Here is a 22277-nt window from a genome sequence, read left to right on the forward strand (position 1 = left end):
AAATAACTTCTAAATTAAATAAACTCTAATTCTTTAAACTACAATGAAGAAAAGCTAGTTTCCAGATTATACCTTCCTTGATCACAGAGGCAATCAAGAAATAATTAACAATTACTGATATCTGCAAAGAGAATTTATTCCCAGCTAGGTTAAAGGGAAATTTCCACTCTATTTCTCTACTGGCCTTCCATCAAGAAGACACAAAAAAATCCTGTATGTTCTTCAGCCAAGAAAATCCTTTTACAAGGCAACTTAGCCTCATGGTACATGAAAGGATATGGCCGCGACATAGACAGGAAAGTCCATTTACCACAGGACCTGAGCAACTGTTAGTGACTTAACTAATGCAGTTTCGGGAAAGACTAGATACTGGTCCAACATTTTGCACTGTGAGAAGATTTTTATCAAGGGTTTATCTCTAGCAGAATACAGTACTCTATAGGGTTGTATCACTATTGAGATCAAGAGAACAATAGGATTCACAATGCTCTCAGCTCCATTGTCTCTCTCACCCACAGTATCCATTAGGTGTTTTTGTTGTCCTCCATCTATTCTCATAGTCCCTTCGAGTATCATACTCACTTCTCACACTGAGTCTCTTTTCATTACTGCTTTCATGCATGACCTCAGTTTCACATCCTGTTCCAAAATCCTTTTGTATTCTGTAATATCATTTTCCCACTCTCACTTTCTACCTCCCACTTTGCCACACCAGTTTTTGCTTCATCAGCTATGTCCCCACAACGCATAAACTTAAAGACCTCTAAGGAAAGTGCCTTATCATAAGAGGCCTAATGAAGTGTGTGCAGTTTAAAAATAACATGCACAAAACCTGAACATCTGCAAATATCTACACTGATCAAGCATAAACAATTATCAAAGGCAAAGAAATCTAAATATTAAAATGTCACTCTCTGCAATGACTTTTCTGGCCATAACTTCATTCTGAGCTGAGAAAACGGAACAATTCTCTGTCAAGTCTAATAGTGCAAAACCAATCAAATGACAACTACTTTGACTGCACTACAATGAAATCCTGCAAACCTTTGTTCACTGCCATAGCTTGAAGGCAACATACCCACAAGCACAGCAGCAGTTGCCATCATTACTTAAATCTGGGTTTAATAGTTAAAAGAGGTCATTTGTTCTGTAAAAATATGGGTCAAGAAAGGGACAAAGCAACCAAATTCTTCCATCAGTAATACTGGCATGAACTTTAACTAAGCCTATGTGTATCAGTGGGGTTTACTGCAGACTTAGGATGGCATACGTGAAATGTAAATTTAGGGTAATCTGTGCAGTATAACCTGGCTTTTAAAAGTTCCATGAAGGTAGAAACACAGTTTCTGCACAAAAAGTCAGCTAAAGACTAAGCTACCAGATCATAATACTACCATAACTATTTTCTAATAGCCTTTTCAACTACGGTGATGAATGAACAAAGTCTGCAATCTCCTTATTCTGACAGAGAGGAAACGAGCACAATGAGCGAAGAATCAGATCAGTAGTTGAGCATAAAAGACATCCCATTTTCAAATAAGAGAAAAAAGCAGTCCAACTTTTACAGAATAAGAGTGAATGAGCAATGAAACACAATTAGTCAATGCCACAATTAAAGTGCAAAAGATTAAAAAAAAAAATCCTGATTGTGCTGAGACTGTACTCATGAACTGAGATGACAGCACAGCTTGTTGCAACATACACTTGGATCCACAAGGCTAATAACGCAGACCACAGAATTATTCACTTGATTTCCCGATGACAGTTACAATCTTAAATAGCTTTAATTAGACTTCACATTTTATTCACAAACTGAAATCAAATCATGAAATTATTTCAAGCCTTTACAAAGGGTAAGTACTGAACAATCTTTCTATTTAAAACAAATTAAACCACAATTCTTTGTTTCTGTGCTGCATCCCTAAGAGATGTGCTGTTAGTCATAAAAAGTGTGAGGTAATACGATTAAATTCTGTCGTGCCTGTAAACAAGCTGGAAACGTAATGATGAACTCAAAATGCTGAGGAAGCTGTACTACTGGATTTAAATCAATGACTGATGTTTTGAACCATGTCAGAGCAAAATGAACTAAGGCAGCTACTAGGTGCCAATAACAGCTGTTTATGTGAAAGTTTTTTGTAACATAAAATCTATACAGTTAAGGACACAAACTTGAGCACAAATCTGCACTGTAAGAACTCACTGAAAAATGAAGCAGAACAAGACAAATGAAGTTATTTGTAGTAATGAATGCTGGTAAAATGAAAGCTTTTTACAAAGACTGAGGAAAATTCACTACATAACAGCCTAAGAACGTAAGGGAAGAAAAATAAATAACAGAAAAATAAAACTAGATTTATTGATTGTGGATGGAGTGTTAGGGGTAGGAGAGTCTGGTGAAAAGGGAAAGGATGAAAGATATAGAGTCTTACAGTGAAATGTTGAATTAGAAAGAATTATGGAAGGAAGGCAATGTCAAAAAGGAGGCAAGCAGAAGATGCAGAATTAAGCAGGACAAAAAAGGGATTGTGTAGAGGACAAAAGACAAATATTTGAAAGGAAACAAAAAAGGCAACAAAAATCCAAAAAATGTGACATATAGGGATGGAAACTAAGAACTAGGAGCTGTAGAAGATCTGCTGGCAAGATGAGAGATTTGAAAGATGAGTAGCAGAAAAACAGGTTGGGAAACAGGAGGAGCTCTGTTAAGTAAAAGGAAGGAAGCATGGATTTGTTTTGTTTTAAAAGCTGGCTAGTTTTAAGAAAGGGTACAGAATGAAAGTAAATTAATTGTTCAGTGCACTTCCTCAGAGACACAGATAACAGCATTATGCCAGCATACTGGCCATGATACATTGAGACAGCAATGTGTTGCATGATAGTGAAAACCACATACCGAAATCCAACATGAAGTCATCATACTGTGATTACTTTACAACTGTCTGAAACTTGATTTAGTGATTTTCTAACTCTTTAGCACTAACATCAAAGTTATCTGTCAAACGTGGGGTTATTTAATAGAAATATTGTTTTATACCTCTAACTGATGCCCTCAAAGGGCTGATGAGTGCCTCTAGTAATACGAAAGAAAATTATTTCTGGTTTGATAATTCCTACAAAAAACAGTCTTAATATGATTGTGCACAGTAAACTCTGAGGTGCCAAATCTTCACTACATATTCAAGCATCAAGCCACTGGATGTTTTACCAAAGCTTTCCCCTATGGACACTGTGAGTATGTATACTGGAAAAAGTCAGAATTGTTCTAAACTTATTTTAAGGGTATCAAGAATGACATAATTTTTGTTGTTAACAACTACAACAGCACAAGTAAATCCATAGGCCAAAATTGTTATACCCCTACAACTTGTCTCAGCATTGTTGTTGAGATTGCCAGCATGAAGTCTACTCTATGAATTCTGCTTCACAGCGACTTCAACACCATGAAGTCGGCTTCACTGATCTTTCCCTGTTACCTCATCGTTGAAATACTTCTGTGATTTTAAGGCACTCCAGGCTTGCAGGGGGAGGGGCATACAATTACTCTAAGTCTGTAGTTATATACTGTTAGCAGAATGAAACACAAATGCAATGTGAGAGAGCGCAAATAATTTGTAGAATCCATGGCTGTTCAGTAGATATTCAAGAATTTAAATTGACCAGAATACTTTCTAAATCTAAAGACGATGGCCTACATACTGGATGATAATTTACTGATAACTGGCAATCAGACAAATAAGAATATTAGCAGTTGCTTGCCTTTTTCTTTCCTGACCATTTATATTACAGAGACTTCTAGCCTTAGTAGCATTTTGAAGCCACTAAATTTCCCACCAAAGAAAAATTGCACTCCTGAAATACGATAGATTTTTTTTTTTTTTAATCACTATCATTATGCAAATCCATGCTACAAATGACAGACTTTTAGTCCTGGATGACTCCTGAAATGACTGACAAGACTTGAAAATGCAGGATGTTTAATAATTTTTTTCTGAGTGTTTTAGCTTAAGATCACAGACCTATCCGGTTTACCTTGATCTATTTCTCTTTTAATCAGTAAATTCTACCCTCAAATCCATTTAGGTGAATACAGTAAACTTCACTACATTATAACATTCTTTCACTATACTGCAAGATTCCAAATGTCCCTCTCAGACACATCCAAAGACAGCACAAACATGAGCGATGACATTTCAAAATTGTGGGAACAAAATTTTGCAAAGTAATATTTTCTTTCAGGTGGAAATTCTAATTACAAGTACTATTAGTTTTCCTTCCAAAGGGACATCGATTGTAATAAGATTAAAACAGTGGTGAGTTTAATAATATAAAAATATCTATTGCAAAGTGAGCAATTACATTGTGAAACTCCATGCTACATACAATTACAGAGGCCAAGAATGCAGTGGGGATTCACGATCAGGTCTGAACAAGTGTAACAAGAGTTATAAAGGGTACCAAAATAAACACTTCAAGAGTGTTACTAAGCTTTGTGTTTCAGGGCTAATGCAATTTTTAACAACTTGATATTATCAATGGGTGGAAAGAAGTAATTTCGAATCTCTACTACATACTTCTTAGGACTTTCTAGGAAGTGCTTCCTATGGGCTAGTCAGATGGGTGACTCAAAAAAACAGCTTCGTGCCGCTTTCTAGAGTAGCAATTACAGCATTCCACATTTGTGCAACACTGTCAAGAGGCTAAGTGTCCATCAGTGCAGGATTAGTTGGGGAGATGGTGTCCTGGTTTTGTTAAAAACAAGACCAGCTTCTCTTCTAGTGAATTTTTCTTTCAGCTAAGTTCTTCTTAGTAACTGCACTTTTCTGAAGTTGGATACATAGCAATGGTATGCAATGTCGTTGATAAGAATGCACTTCCCATAAGCAAGGAGGAGCAATCTGAACACGTGACTAAAACTGACCAACTAAGTATTCCATCCCATCCATGTCATAACACCATATAAAAGTGGGTGATCACGAGGGTCTTGCTCTCTCTCTGACTATGGCTGGCATCTGGGGAGGACCTTGTCTGCTGTCCCTGTGATCTGAGGCCTAGTGACAGACCCTGCATCCTTGAATCCAGTTCTCGTTTGCTGCAGAGTTCAACCCAGGACTTCTGGGTGCCTGCCCTGTAGTTGCTGGACCAGTGCTGAGCTTTGCTGAGGAATTAAAGATTTTTAAAAATATTTTGTATTATTTTCTCTACTTTATTAGTAGCATTAGTGAAACATTTTTAACTTTTTCCAACTTGCAAGTCCTCTCTCTCTCTTTGCCTCTCTTTGCCCTTCTATTGCGTTTCCTTAGTGGGGAGGAGAGGGGGCTGAGAGTGGGGGGTCGAGGAGGGGGTTAACAAAGCATCTACCACGGTTTATTGTCATCCTGCAATCAAATGTTGGTAGACTGATTGGTGCCCAACATGTGGCTCGAAAGTGTTAAAATTTGGCACTAACAAGGGGTAAATTTTGGAGACTTTTGGTTTTCTTACTGCTGTGATGTACTTTCTATTTTCTTGGCATGGTGCCAACTCATAGGGTTGTGATACTCATGGGTCTGTGTGCTTTGGACATAATCTGGTTGTATTAAAGCAGATTGAATTACATTGGTTTAAAGATGGTGGGGCATAAGTTGTATCAGCTATTCTCTACAGTGTGTTCTGCAGTACCTTATTTGTGCTGGGCATATTTCACTAATAGGTTTGCATTGTATGACATCTGGAAACTGGACAATGGTGATGATTTTACTGTGTGGTTTGGCACTGGTTTATTTTATTATACTGCAGCTGATAATGAATTTATACTCGTTACTGTTGTACTTAGAGAAACCTCTGGTAGAGATTAAAGAGAAATACAGCTACGTGTTTGCTAATTGAACAAGTGAATCTATAGGAAAGCTGACTAGCGATACCTTCGCTTTTTCGTTAAAACAGATTACAGATGTTTTTGAGAGCTTTGAATATCCTTGAGCTTTGATAGAACTTTGTTGGTATTATCAGGCTTACTGAATGTGTGTCAGTTCATGCTAGTGATAAGAGAGATGAGGTTAAATAGGATTGCTTCTTTTCTGAGTCCTGAGACTTGCATCTGCTGAAACATCAGCAAAAGGCATGGCTGCCTGCTCCAGATGCAGCAAGGCAGCAAAGGCTATGGCTACAGCCCCTATAGCTGCTGCTGCCCCCCTGAACACAGACACTGCGGCTTCTCAAGCAACTGCCAAGGCAGTTCCAGCTCCCACACAGAGTGAAGCTACCAATGTCGCTGCCTCGCTGGCCGCAGATACTGTTACTTCTCCAGCCTCAAAGACTAACAAGGCAGCTACTGTGCCCCCCCACACTGGGCACTGCTGCTGCTGTAACCACAACAGCCACTGTAATTATGCCAATGCCAGTGAGTCATTTAGACTTGGGTAATAAATCAAGAGATGGTGAGCCCATGTCAGCATCAGTTGCCAGTTGTAAGAGAGTCACAAGAAAGACTACTCATCTTGCAGATGATGGCAAAGGGGCATCATCAAACCAAGGGGCAGTGTCATCGACACAAGGAGGAGAGGAAGTGACCACCTGATCCTGTTCTCCAAGTGAGCTGAGAGATATGCGAAAATACTTTAGTTGTCGTGAAGGCGAGAATGTTGTAACCTGGCTGCTCTGATGCTGGGATAACGGAGCTGATAGTCTGGAACTAGAAGGTAGTGAAGCCAGGCAGCTGGGATCTCTGACAAGGGATGCCACCCTTGATAGAGCAATTACAAGAGAGAACAACTCCACCACCCTCTGGAGTCGACTCCTGACAGCTATGGAGACAAGGTTTCCCTTCAAGGAAGATGTTATATGTAATGTAGGGAAATGGAATACTATGGAGAGAGGTATACACTTCCTGAGAGAATTAGCTGTGCAGGAGATCATCTATTTTGGGCCAAACAGCCAAAAGGGGACAGACACAGATAGAATCAATTGTACACGACCTATGTGGCACAGGTTTGTACAAAGCGCACCACCTGCGTATGCTAAGTCATTGGCAGCAATGATCTGGACAGCTGGAGGTACACAAAGCATTTCTGACGTGATTAAGCAGCTTCGGGACTTTGAGGACAGCCGTGCTGGCTCTCTACGGGCTTGTGTCTCGACAGTGGAGAAACTGTGTGAAAAATCTGACGACCGGTTTGAAAAGCTGTTGCAAGAAATCAAAGCACTCAGAGAAGACAGGTTCCATTCATGACCTGTACAAACCTATGTTTCAGCTATTAGGAGACGGCTTTTCCAATTTCAAGAGAGAGGACAGAAGCAGTCCACAAACAGAGGCACACTGTGGTTCTTCCTACGTGAGCAGGGAGAAAAGATGAGGAGGTAGCATGGAAGACCTACCTCAGAACTTCAGGAACGAGTATGTGAGTTAAAAGGAAAAACTCCTAGGAAAATGGCTGCTCCAATTTCCAGATGGGGCAGAAAAGATTCTGACCCTCTTGAAGGAACCTCTAATTTGTACCCAGAGACTATGCAAAACACATATTAGAGGGGCCCTGCCTCCAGCCAGGCAGAAGAAAGGGACAACAGAGTTTATTGGACTGTGCAGATACGACGGTCTGGTACAACACACCCACAGGAGCACAAAGGTTTGGTGGAGACTGGTGCTCAGTGCACAGTAATCCCCTCAAACTATCAAGGAACACAATCCATCAATGTTTTTAGAGTGACTGGGGGATCCCAAGAACTGACTGTTTTAGAGGCTGAAATGAGCCTAACTGGAAAAAACTGGCAAAAGCATCCCATTGTGACTGGCCCAGATGCTCCATGCATCCTTGGCATAGACTACCTCAGGAGAGGGTATTTTAAGGACCCAAAAGGGTATCGGTGGGAATTTGGCATAGCAGCTGTGGACACTGAGAATATTGAACAGCTGTCTGATTTGCCTGGTCTATCAGACGACCCCTCTGTTGCAGGACTGCTGATGGCTGACAATCAGCAGGTGCCAATTGCTACCATGATGGTGCATCGCCAGCAATATCGCACCAATTGAGACTCTTTGATTCCTATTCAGAAGTTGATTTGTCATCTGGAAAGCCAGGGTGTGATCAGTAAGACTTGCTCACCTTTTAACAGCCCAATTTGGCCAATGTGTAAGTCTAGTGATGAGTGGAGACTAACAGTAGAGTATCGTGGCCTGAATGAAGTTACATCACCACTGAGTGCTGCTGTGCCTGACAAGTTAGAACTGCAATTTGAACTGGAGTCAAAGGCAGCTCAGTGGTATGTGACAACTGACATTGCTAATGTGTTTTTCTCTATTGCTTTAGCAGCAGAATGCAGGCCGCAGTTTGCTTTCACCTGGAGGGGCATCCAGTACACGTGGAATTACTTGCCCCAGGGGTGGAAACACAGCCCTACCATCTGTCGTGGACTGATCCAAACCACGCTGGAACAAGATAAAGGTCCAGAACACTTGCAATATATTGATGACTTCATCACATGGGGCAACACATCAAAATAAGTTTATGAGAAAGGTGAGAGAATAATTCAGGTTCTTTTGAATGCTGGTTTTCCCATAAAATGAAGCAAGGTCAAGATACCTGCATGAGAGATCCAGTTTTTCGGAATAAAATGGCAAGATTGACGTCGTCAGATCCCAATGGAGGTGATCAACAAAATTTCAGCTATGTCTCCACCTACTAATAAAAAGAAGACACAGACTTTCTTGGGCATTGTAGGTTTTTGGAGAATGCATATTCCTGACTACAGCCAGATTGTGAGCCCTCTCTATCGAGTGACTCGTAAAAAGAACCATTTTGAGTGGGGCCCTGAATGCCACGCCTTTGAATAAATTAAGTGTGAGATAACTCATGTGGTGGCCCTTGGACCAGTTTGGACTGGACTAGATGTTAAAAATGTGCTCTACACCGCAGCTGGAGATAATGGTCTTACCTGGAGCCTCTGGCAGAAGGCATCAGGAGAAACCCGAGGTCGACCCTTAGGTTTTTGGAGTCAAGGATACAAAGGATCCGAGGCCAACTATACTCCAACTGAAAAAGAGATACTAGCAGCATATGAAGGAGTCCGAGCTGCTTCAGAAGTGGTTGGTAGTGAAGCACCTCAACTGCTGGTGCTGAGCTGGATGTTCAAAAGGAAGGTTCCCTCTCCGCATCATGCAACCGATGCTACGTGGAGTAAGTGGATTGCACTGGTCACACAATGAGCTCAAATAGGAAGTCCCAGTTGCCCAGGGATCTTAGAAGTGATTACAGACTGGCCAGAAAGTAAAGACCTTGGGATGTCGCCAGGTGACGAGGAAGTAACACGTGCTGAAGAAGCACCACCGTATAATAAACTGTCAGAGACTGAAAAGCGGTATGCCCTGTTCACAGATGGATCCTGCCATCTTGTAGGAAAACATCAAAGATGGAAAGCTGCTGTGTGAAGTCCCACACAATGAGTTACAGAAGCCACTGAAGGACAAGGTGAATCTAGTCAATTTGCAGAAGTGAAAGTCATCCAGCTGGCTTTGGACATTGTTGAATGAGAAAAGTGGCCAGTACTTTATACTGACTTGTGGATGGTGGCAAATGCCTTGTGGGGGTGGTTACAGCAAAGGAAGAAAAGTAACTGGCAACGCAGAGGTAAAACCATTTGGGCTGCCACACGGTGGCAAGACATTGCTGCGTGGCTAGAGAGCCTGACTGTGAAAGTTCATCATGTAGATGCTCATGTGCCTAAAGGTCAAGCCACTGAGGAACACTGAAACAACCAGCAAGCAGATCAGGCTGCTAAGATTAAAGTAGCTGAGGTAGATTTGGACTGGCAACATAAAGGTGAACTTTTCCTAGCTTGGTGGGCCCATGATGCTTCAGGGCATCAAGGTAGGGATGCAACATCTAAATGGGCTCGTGATAGAGGGGTGGACTTAACTATGGACACTATTTCACAGGTTATTCATGAATGTGAAACATGCGACAAAATCAAACAAGCCAAACGGTTAAAGCCTGTATGGTATGGGGAACGATGGTTAAAGTATAAGTATGGAGAGACTTGGCAGATTGATTATATCATACTTCCACAAACTTGTCAAGGTACGCACTATGTACTTACAATGGTGGAAGCAAGCACCGGATGCCTGGAAACATATGCCGTACCCCATGCTACAGCCCAGAGTACTATCTTGGGCCCTGAAAAGCAAGTACTTTGGCGACATGGCATGCCAGAAAGAATTGAGTCAGATAGCGGGACTCATTTCAAAAACAGTCTTATAGACAATTGGGCCAAAGAACATGGTATTGAGTGGGTATATCACATTCACTTTCAGGGCTAATGCATTTTAAATAACTTGATATTATCAATGGGTGGAAAGAAGTAATTTCAAATCTCTACCACATACTTCTTAGGACTTTCTAGGAAGTGCTTCCTATGGGCTAGTCAGACAGGTAACTGAAAAAAACAGCTTCATGCCGCTTTCTAGAGTAGCAATTACAGCATTCCACATTTGTGCAATACTGTCAAGAGGCTAAGTGTCCATCAGTGCAGGATTAGTTTGGCAGATGGTTAGTTTCTTGTACATATATATTTGCTCTTATATAGGGACCAAGTGTCTAGGTGTAGACTGGAGTTTTTAATCTTAGAAAGAGCACAGTTATTATTCAAACCTCACAGATAATATTAGTCTTCTTAAAGATACCAAACAATTGCAGAAAAGGCCTATATGTAAAATCCAACCAAATATTCTCCATATAGTTCTAAAAAAATATAATGTTGTTCAAATTTAGATCCTGATCAACTTGTATAGTAGCATAGGTAAATAAAGTTTTTTAAAAAACAATATTCAAAGCAATGATTTCCCTGGTAGCATAAAAACAAACGCAGCTCTCTACTAATTAAAATGCTAGGCAGACTGCATGTTTTCATTGGAGGAGTATTTACTTAAAACTTGAAAGAGAAACACTTATTACCAAAGGCTAAGACCAATGGATTAAACTTATGAAGGTGCATGCAAGAAATTTCAGAAACACAATCATGTAAAATCCCAGGGGAAAAAAAATAAAAGGATAATTAAATACTGATTTATTACTGTTTTCAAGACAAATTATCATAGCATAAAAAGGCATTTAATATTTGATTTATGTTGTTTTTTTCACCATAAAATGAAGACTAAAAAAAATACTTAAAATTATGCAAATCACCAAATAGGTCAAAATCCCATTTGTGGTTTTACATCAAACACTGGTATTTCAAACGGCTATATATTTTTATTTGTTTAGGGTCACTGACTATTATACAGTTAGAAATTTTAGCCTTGTCATGGTACTTCTACCTTAAAAAATGGAATCAAGAATTACACTTTAACTGTATATTGTCCCTGCTCCTTTAAATACTAAGTCCTTTCCTACAGAGACAATGTAGATTTTTTTCATATTTTTACTATTTATTATTTTAAAAAGTAGTCTCATGTACTGTGCAATTTTAGATTTTTAATTATTTTGACCAACATCTTCTGTTGTGCCTCTTAAGTTTTCTTCCATTCTCTGAATATGTTAATTTTATTTAAGGGAACCAAATTTCACAGGGCATTTACATGAAGGGGAACCTGGTAGAAATTTCTAAGCACAGATGTCCAACTCATAAGTTAATAAATAAATTTATTTGCAATTACATTTTTTTCCTGTCCTTCTTCCTCCCGTTCCACAACCTTCTTTCCAAACAAAATCCTGTGTAAATCTTGAGTCTGTCATGTAGACTTATTTCTGAGTTAAACATTTTCTTCCAAATAGCTTTATATAACAACTCAGAATGGCTGTCTAATTGCTCTTTCTGGCCTTTCCTGACCATGTCTTTTGTCCGGACCAGTGACACAGAAAGGTATCTTTTTCTTGAGTTACATCAAATGTAATGGTAGTTACAATACCCTCTCTTCACTCTTGAGACAGGTAGTTCTACCAGGTAGTGGCAGGTTTCTATGCAGCTATATTCTTCTACAAGGCAATGTGAAAAATTTTAAGTGATGTTACAAAACTCTTGTCAGAATTGCTATATGAGCCTCTGAGGTGGAACAAACATAAGCAGATTACCATATGCAAATTTTTCAAGGAAATAATTTAAATTTTCTAATACATTTGAGAAGCTCTTATCTGTGTTATCAAAGCCCATGGCATGCAGCTGCAATAAATAAGTGAAGATCTAAACTTCAATCAGTGGGATTGACTTTGTCTTCACAAAGCAGCTAATATTAAAATGGATTACACCTACAGATATTGTCCCTACTGTATCCAGTGTCTTCAGGTCTGGAGTAGCCCAGTATAAGAAACTGTTTATAACTGTAAATTAAAACATCTTGTAGTTTAACTTGTATTATGTTAGAACTGAAATAATTATGACCTTGAATATAGTTTTCCACATTTTATGTATCATATGCAAGCACTGTCAGAGTTACTAATGGCAAATCTTATTTTCATTTAAATTGTTTCAATTAAATATATAATCAACTATATTCTGACAATCATTAATACCTGACTCAACAATACAGAATAAACTAAAAATGGGCCCTCATCTCAGGAAGCAGGTTAATGGTAATATAGAACTGGTCAGAAAAGAAATCCTCTTTGCCACAACCAGTGCTTCCCATTGCTTTAGCATTTTGTAAAGGAGATACAATACCCAGGGCTGATCACCTTGGACAGTTTGCTTAAGTTAAAACTCTAAAATGTTCAAGTTTTTGGAAAGCTTTTTGACAAAGAAACATATAATGAAGAGGTCTCCTCATACCCCTCTGTCAAACTTTTGGCGGTGAAATACTGAGGTTCCAGCAACGTCTGCATGTGGGCATTTGTTTAAATACTCTTATTTAATATTCAGATTGAAAATGGAAAACATAAAAATGGAAGTTTTAACAGAGAGTTCTCAATATTCTCTCTGAGAACATAAAGTTGAACTGATTGTTTTCTCACATTAAGGATTTGGCAACTGAAACTCAATGATCAGATACATTGATAATGTCATTGATCAACAAAAACCTCAATTCATGCATGGCTACTGCTATATTTGCTTTGTAGAATTAGTATAGGTAAAAAACAATGATAATTTACTTTAGATAACATATTGGCGTATACACAGGGACCTGATGCATCTACTGCTATATGTGACCTTGTGTCAATTTTAGTGCAGTTTCATAACGAATTACTGAGAAGGAACATCAGGAAAAGATTGTCATTACAGGAATTTACTGGAAATACTGTACTTAACACTTCTTTATATAAATATGCAAAGATATCAGGGGGTAAAATTATACTGGATTTTAGGATTTAATTAGTTTAAGCTTAAAGGTCTCCTTACCTTCTATTGCTGAGAGTAGAACACGAGAATGGTCATATGCAATTACATTCGCATATCTATTCTTTGGTTTGTTTACTTCCAGGTTAGAGTGTTCCCATGTGAACTGCTGACCAGGATCGATAGACTTCAAGAAACAAAGAGAAGAAAAGGAAATTTTCAGCTAAGGAGTACGTACTTGTTGTATTTATAATGATTACAAACCATATGCTCCCATAGTTTACTCTGGAAACACTTTGGTTTTGAAAGAAAATTATTTGAGACACATTGTAACATATTATATAAAGCCTTTTGTATTTATGCATCTGAAATTTCCATCAGGAATTTAAACCACAGGCTTCACGAATCCATGCTTTCTCTCCAGAAAGGCAAGTTTATGCTATCCACCTTTTCATCTTTTCCCTCAGTTTGGCAAGTCAGGGGTTCTAGCATAACACAGAATGAAAAAAAATGTCAGAAATCTCAAAAACACTGGGATGAAGGAGAACAAATATTACTGTCTTTCCCTATTACTAAATGCACATGTTGAAACAATTCAGTATCCTTTTTACTAAATAAACTCTGAATGCTCCTGAAGAAGTTTTCCAGAAGAAAAATAATGTTGTTTCTCTTCTTTCGTTTTGTTGCCAGACTGACACATGATACCAGTGTTGCTCAGGGAACCAGCAGCATATCATCCAGGGACAACATAAAGAGGCTTGATTTTTATTTCCTTGAGTCATAAATAAGGGAGCAATTCAGGCATATTTGACTTTTTAATGATCTCTTATTTATACACTTAAATATATGGTCCTAGAATCACTGTTTATTTCCTGCTTCCTTCATGTTCCATGGAGGTACTGAAGCATGTTGCACATTCCTTCACCCTTCATCAGTAGGAAGACTCCAGGCTCTACCACTTACTTTTACCTCTATGGTTGAGGTATACATACAACTGGGTAAATACAAAATGCATAACAGGTGATGCCTGCTTATGCCCACTATGGTAGTGGCTGTATGAAAGGTCATCTCATACTAAAAAGTCATGATTAATCACATATTGTTTTACTTTCCCTTTCTGTAACATTAGAGACCTTAAAATCATTTCATCAATGTGTATATGCAAACAGGGTTTGCGGCTCATGCCCTTTGCTTAATCCTAGTAATGATCAGCAGCTCTCTCTACCAGGCTGCTGTAAATTATAAAAACTAATGACACAGATAAGCCTTGATGGGGCAGTTCACCAACACTGTGTTCCCCTTCAATGACTAGACCAGCAACAAAGCACAAGTTGGAAGCTCCATACTGCCACTACAGCATCAACCCACTACTTTTACATTCCTTATGCTGACTCATCTCAGGGTTGCAACAGCTGTGAGCCCATTTTATATTAATGGAAATGAAATATGACCTGTAATCTATTAAAGTAGGTATTATCAGACATTGAACATGTGTGAAAATAATTAGTGTGATCTATTAGGATTTATTCCTTAGATTAATAATCACTATTTGGACAGTGAGAAAACTGTTTCATTCTTATGCATCTTTACATATACAATTTATTTAGGTAACATCCAGAGAATGGCTTTGCTTCTTTCTTGAGATTATTCTAAAAAAACCCATTTTGCCTGGCTCCCTGATAAGAGAGGTCTTCAAATACTCCAGCATTTCTGATTAGGAAACCAAGTCCCACTACCTTATCCTATCTACTAATACCCTAGACTAAATAAACTTTCATAACAGTTACCAGCTAATTTTCCTGAATTTTTTTACCTCGCTCTTCTGCATAACTTAGCTGAGATCTGCTGAGCATGTGAGTGTGACGATTTGGGTTCTGGCCCACCCTTTGCATACTGCTTTACAACAGTAGTTGAGGCAGAGTGTGTGGCAGCTCCTCCTTCAAAAGCACATGAAATGGGACTTCTTAGAGGAATGAGGAAGAAATGAACTGCTTGGGAGCATGATGAAGGCCATGAAGATTTTACTTGTGGTTTGGGGTAATGGTTTTAAACTAAGAGAGGAGAGATTCAGGCTACAAATGAGGAAGAAATGTTTTACAATGAGGGTGGTGAAACACTGGCACAGGTTGCCCAGAGAGGTGGTAGATGCCCCATCCCTGGAAACATTCCAGGCCAGGCTGGACAGAACTCTGAGCTACCTGATCTAGCTGAAGATGTCCCTGCCCATTGCAGGGGGTTGGACTAGATGACCTTTGGAGGTCCCTTCCAACCCAAACTGTTCTAGAATTCAATGGTTCTATGATTAGGCGACTTGTGAAAGTAGACATCACTTCTGAGCTGTGCTTATTGCATAAACATAGTACCCTGATCCTTCCAATATTAGGGCTTGGTCCTTCTCTGTCCAAAACATTACTTTTTTGACTACATAGTGAAATTCACAGTAATGTTTTCTCATCCTCTAACATGGATGGCTCATAGAATTTTAAGCAGGTAAGCCTCGCTTTATTTAAAAACACAAATCTATACTGCTAAGTGCTATTTATTTCACCTAAAGGGAAGGGAAAACATTTAGACATGTTTCCATCACCACTGGCAAGAGAGAAGTCATACATATATACATGTATATGTATATACATATAGTTAATTTAAGACATGTAATATACCTCTTTATCAGCTGACAAGAAATTAATCTATGTCATATGACTTGAAAAGCAATCAAATTTACATAATGACTTCTCACAGTAAGAATCTCCCCTCTATTCCTTTTTGAGTGAATGGAGGTAAATACGATAACTTGTACATGGTGCTTGCAGGTCAAGTTTTCAGTACTTTAGAAAGTAATTAGTATGTGTTTAGCTCAGAACTCTAGTACTAATTTGGAACATAAACATAGTAATTTCAAAATAAACATCTACACTATCCGTGACTACCTAGTCAGAATTTTTTGAGAGGCATATATGCAAACATGATAGCTGCATCCCACTGCCCTAGAATGGGGCAATACTGCTCTGCATTTTTCTAGACATGTAACTGAAAGAGACTCTCTGCCTGATCTTTAAGGTTTTTAGCTACAGTGCACAAATATTCTGGAAATTACTTCACAATATAAGATGTCACATATGCTTTCTCTTCACACTTGACAAGAAAACTAGAAAATAACAGAACAAATTGGCTGACTAACATGCTGATAGTTTTGAGCCTGGACTGCCGGACTTGGGCTTTGCCCTATAAAAAATAAAACAGACGTACACATTAAAAAAACCAAACCAAACCAAAAAAACAAACACATAGGTTATCTATTCATAATTACAACTATTTGCAAACATAAAGTTCAAGGTGCATTTCTGCATATAGAGTTACACTTAGAAAATTATGGTCTAAGTAGATTCTTACCCATTATGAGAGCTTCAGCTCTATATTATGCCTACAGTTAATGTGAATTTATAGATTATACTGAATACTTTACATTTACAGGCTAGCTTGAACTGTTCAGTATTCTTCCCCTTTCCACTCCTTACTGTTTAAGTGATCTAAAGCTGCTTTTCAATACCAAGAAAAAATCAAACAGCAGCTTTCTGTGTAATCTATTTGTAGAAGTAAATGAGGATATGTTCATCACAGCAGCACACAACATTCCCCATTCACTTCTTTGTATGATGTATGGCCAGATGGTGTAATTCAGTGATTAATATTTAGGCCCACATGCAGACATAGTTAACATAAATTATGTCAAAACCAGGCAAATTGACTGAACTTTAATCCTTCCCGTTTTTCTCGCCAGTCTGAACCACTTTGTGGCCCTACTATCCTCCCACAAAACACTGTTTTGGCAAAAGAAAGTTAATCTATATTTCCTCAGATTTAATAGCCACTCTGAAACAAAGAGTAGAGTGGTATTGGCAGACACATTTCAGAAGTGTGAAAGACCAATAACTCATGAATAACAAGTCTGTACTAACAGTTTTAATGAGTGTTTTAATGGTTTAATGGATGGTACTTTAATAGGATTTCTAGTATATTCATTTTGAAAGCTTGCCTTCAATAAAGCTGTCATTAACAAAGAACTGGATTTCTTCATAGCATAACTGTGTAGTATGGGTGCTTTGTGCAAAAGGAAAAAAGATATCTGTAATACTGCTATTACACTCCCATGCTTTGACTAATCTTTCAGCTATTGTGTTCTAAATGGCTGTCTGCCGAAAAAGATCTGATCCGTTGCTGTGAAAAGACTTGAGCAATATTTACTAGTACGATACACCTTCCACAAAATAGTTCTTTGACTATGAATCATGGTAACTAAACAGTGTTTCCAGAAGAATTTCAAACAACCCTCCTCCAACGAATTCTGTATCTCCTCATTGTGAAGTTTTCCTTTCTGCTACTTAAACAGGAGGCAAATGCTCCCTGCTGTGATCCTGAGTCTGACAGGAGTATATCCTGCTACAGTACAGGGAATGAATGAGTATGACAAAATGCCACCCTTCTGGTGTAAGCTGACATATATCTGCCTGCCCTGGAACAGTGCTCTACTAAGGGTCACTAACTATGCTAAGAAATTAAGAGGCAGCAGGTTTGAGTCTTTGTGAGTCATGGGGATTATGAGTTACTGCATAGGTTTCACAAGCCCAGAAGGACATGTCCTGTAAAGAATTTCCCAGCACTGTAGGCGCTATGTTTGAGGCCCAAATTAAATCATCAAAAAGCACTTGGTCATGGAGAAAACTAAGAGCAGATAAGAGGCAGAAGAATGAAGAAGATAAATTTGAGAGGATGTCAATGCAGATAGACTCTGCACAACTGGAGAAAGTAGTCGGCTACCCATAAAAATGAACAATTTGACCCTCTTACCAATGTCAGTGACTGCGATGAGAATTTCATATCACAGTTGATGAATCTATAATAGGATGCTATTGTATTATGCAGGAAACTTGCTAACAGAATGAGATTTACATGCTGCATTACCAAAACATGAATGCTAGATGCATGAACATTAATACACAATCACAGCAACTTGCCAACTGAAATTATGTTTTCTTTTTAAAGCAGAGGTTTTCACATTGCACTGCAAAGGCTGCCATTTTCAAGCGATATGGGGGGACAAACCCACATTTTTTGCATAACTAAATCTTATTTGGAGCTCAAATATATGTTTCTATTCTGGTCCTAAAACCAGTTAGAAGTGCACAGATGAGACATTTCCTATTGACTCTCAAGGGAAAGTGACACACCTCTTCACGAGCATCTAGAAACACAACTAAGGGTTTTGCCAAACTCTTCTCCAGAACAAAGATATTTCCTCTACGATAATAGGTTTATATTCCTATGACTAAATGAGATCATTTACAACATGATTCTAATGGAATCGAACAAGCTATATTTCATATAACTAAATATACTGAAAGAGGAAACCCATTTGAAAACATCTTTGAAGGAGAGTCTCTGTTCTATAAAAAGCTTTAAAAAACTTGACTTTTTAAGAACCAGTCCTACTGTTTTGCATTTCTTTGCCTCCAGTCATAAGTGTAATCTGTTTATTCCCCATCTGCAATTAAAATCCTTTGTCCGTGATATCATAACCACTCGTAGTGGAAATCATTTTCTATTGAGAGCGGAGGATTACATGCAACTTCAGGTACAAAATAAACATCAGGATCAGAAGAATACTTGAGTAATGAAAAACCTGGCTTAGCTTAAATATTTTTGTGATTAAAGTATCTTGTTGGTTTATATAGTATATGAAATACAGCAGCTCTTAAACACTAAACTTCATAATTGTCTCATATGAGACACAGCTGCTGCTTTAAATTTTCAATACATTTTTAGAGCACAGTCAACATTCATTTTTTTAATAAAGGAGTAAACAAGTGAAATTCTTCACTGATTCCTTCGTTTCCCTCCATAACCCCCATAAAAGTATCTCAAATGAATCTTTCTAAAAGGCCCCACAAAACTCAGTTTTACCTATAATGACCTATATAGTCTGTAATTGAATAGTTTTTTTTTGCGATAAGAAGTGGACTGCTCTTCTTTTCCTACACATATGACTGGTTTCGACTGGGCGAAATAAAACTGACGTTAGAGTATTTGCGTATTTAAAGAGTCTCTGTGGAATCCCTATGCAAAATAGCATTAGGAATCAGTCCAAAACCTATAATGCTAATATGATAACACCAGCTTTCTTTTATCTGAATATTCTTTTAATTATATAAGCATAAACAAATGCTCTTTTTCCCAAGGAAGCATTCACAGCTCAAAGGAAGGAGATAATACACTACTATAAATCTTGACTATTGCCACTTCAGATTCATGCATTATGTCTTTTAAAATCTCTATCATAACTATTCTGCTGGCTTGGATACCATCCTAGGTAGAACTAAGCACCAAACAAACTAGGTGAATGAAACAGCATATGTGCTATTAATAAGAAGACAAACAACTTTTCATCGTACACTGACTACACTAATTGTTTCACAATAAATGGAGCACATCCTGTGAAAGTAAAGTTACAGAATACCAATAAATGCTGTTTGTAATATTAGAAAATTGGAAACTTGTACAGATAAAGAATAAAAAACAAATTTTTGCTGAGAAGAAATTGATTTTTGCATATGAGTCACTATTATATGTAATGATATGGTGGCTAGGTGCAGCTGCTTCTTTCGTATGGATTCATTCAGTAGGTTACCTGTTCTTCACAGACTTTTAAGGCATTTTATATAAATAATAAGTTTCATATGTGCTTCTACTACATAAATGTTATTGTCGTTTAGTGTCCAGTGCTTACCTTATTGCAGCTTAAAGTACAAAAAGATAAATGTACTATATTCAGTAAATTGTCTTCTTATCACAAATCCTACCCACTGATATTGAAAAGCTACAATAAAACTTTTAATAGTACAACAGTGTGGCACACAGTCAAAATTCATCTTCATGTTTTTCCAATACTCGTCATTAAAGCAAAAGACTGGCTGTAATTTACAGCAAGATGCCTGATGAGGAAAAATATTAAAATTGTACAAAACTTCTTGTAACATGAGTTAACCAGTGCACACATAGACATACACTGTAAATCATACAATTACACATATAAAAGTATGACTACAGATCCCAGATAATAAATGTAAAACTATTTTACAGAAGATCCAGGAATTTGCATTGGAGCAATAGATTTTCTGTTCTATGTTATAAGAGGAAATGGCTTTCCAAATACAGCTAGTGTATTGTACACAGTAGGCAGAAAATTACTGTTCTGATTCAGTCTATCTCCATGACCACTTTTTATTGTTAAATTCTGAAGACTGAGTCAAAAAGGAGATATGATATAAAGGTTAGTTTCTTATGAATATGGCTTTCTGCTTAGCAGCTGTCAAGTCCATATGGAGCCTTGCATTACATAAAAATCCCACTGAAACTGCCAAAGTCAGCAAAAGCTCTGTAATAATCAGGTGGGATCAAGAACCTTGTTTTTAAATTAGCGAATGCAAAGGAAATGTGACATAAAGGATATGTCATGTTAACAAGGTAAACCAACATTTTGCTAAAGGTTGGGGATTGCAAGATAATAATAATTAAGGAAGGATCATGAAAAATTTATTTTGAAGTAGAAATGAACTTTACTGAGAAGAGGACACACCACTGTCTATGCTGAAACTACAAACCCATTTTATCCAATAGGTGAATTATAAGTTTATTTAAATCTTGCAATAGTCATAATTTTAAGGTCTGCCTCGTTTTCCCATGAAATCTGGTATTCAAGGAAAAGCTATGAGAAAAGAAGTCTGCACTGTTCTCGCGATCATCCCCTGTAAGAATTGGGGTATGACGAGACTCATAGAAGCAGGAACTCCTCCAACAGACGACCCTGAAGCTTAGAAAACATTACATAGCTGGAAAATGGTCTACAATGGAGAATACACTCCTTTTACCACATCATAGTCATGAAGCAGTTGTGCTTTTTAAAAATTTTTTTCTGTGAGAATATATAGTTTATACTATGCGTATTGCTCCTTACTGTATTGCAATAACTAGCTCCCCAACTTTCCACATTACCCTGGGCATTCCTTTTAGAATGGCAGTACAGAGGGATGCAGCTTGGGCTTATTATTTCTTTAATGGCAATTTTAAATTCTTTCTCAACTAGATTTCCCACAGTATGAAAAAGAACATATTCTTAGAAAAACAAAAACAAGACCAACAAAAAACCCAAAACAAACACCAAAAAAAACCCCATTTTGGAAGCTTTGTGCCAGATGAATGGAGAACAGTAGGTTGACCTTGGAATTATTTGAAGACAGCAATCCTGTCTTCTCTCATGGTCTAGGTCTACAAAGAAGTTTTCCTTCACCTTCCCTAGGAGGGTGCAAGGAAGTTTAGGAGGTTTGTTAGAAAATGATGCCAGAGGGTATAAAACAGCAGTGGAGACAGCACATAGCTGTGCGCCCTCTGTGAGACCACTTTTTTCTCTCTTTTGGAAGTAGTGAAGAGGTGGGAAGGCTTCTGTCTGTCTGAAGAGAAAGTGGGAACAGGCAAGGAAGTGACACTCCTTAAAAAGGAGAAAATCAAACTTTTACACAACTTTGATCAAAAGGCAGTGGATGGAACAGGAGCAAGGATGGAACAGGAGCAAGTATTCAAATACTTCTGAAGAGCTGAAAAGGGTGCATAAAACAGGAAAAGATGTGTTTGAGTTGTGAAACAAGTAATTCTTTTGAAGTGGCAATTAAAGTAGGATGTGCTAAAAAATAATTAAAACATCTTTTTGAAATGGAGCTAACCTTCTGAAAGAAATTGTACAAGCTGGAGGAGAAGTCAGTGTTCATCAGGAAATTGTACATATATATTTTATTTTATTTTATGGTATGGCAAAGTTGCCATAACAGTTGTTGTACACTATCAGTCTTTTTTTTTAAGAATTTCATCCATGCAATGTAAGAAATTCCATAAAAAGTAAAACTAAATAATGGAATGCCAAGGAGAAATGGGAATTATGAAAAAAAAATCATCAGTGGTAATTGATGAAAAATGTTTGTTTCTCCAAA

At 37.9% G+C, this 22277-nt stretch overlaps 1 protein-coding gene across 2 annotated transcripts in view; it reads right to left on the minus strand.

The window, feature by feature from the left end:
* The window catches only part of PTPRD (protein tyrosine phosphatase receptor type D), a 372025-nt gene that overhangs the window by 56587 nt on the left and 293161 nt on the right, over nt 1-22277 (minus strand). For both annotated transcript variants that reach the window (XM_065657714.1, XM_065657713.1), the window contains one exon: nt 13303-13426. In XM_065657714.1, the coding sequence (XP_065513786.1) occupies nt 13303-13426 (124 nt within the window). The remainder of the gene's footprint in view (nt 1-13302; nt 13427-22277) is intronic.

Source organism: Caloenas nicobarica, chromosome Z (genome assembly GCF_036013445.1).
Source record: "Caloenas nicobarica isolate bCalNic1 chromosome Z, bCalNic1.hap1, whole genome shotgun sequence".
NCBI lineage: Eukaryota > Metazoa > Chordata > Aves > Columbiformes > Columbidae > Caloenas > Caloenas nicobarica.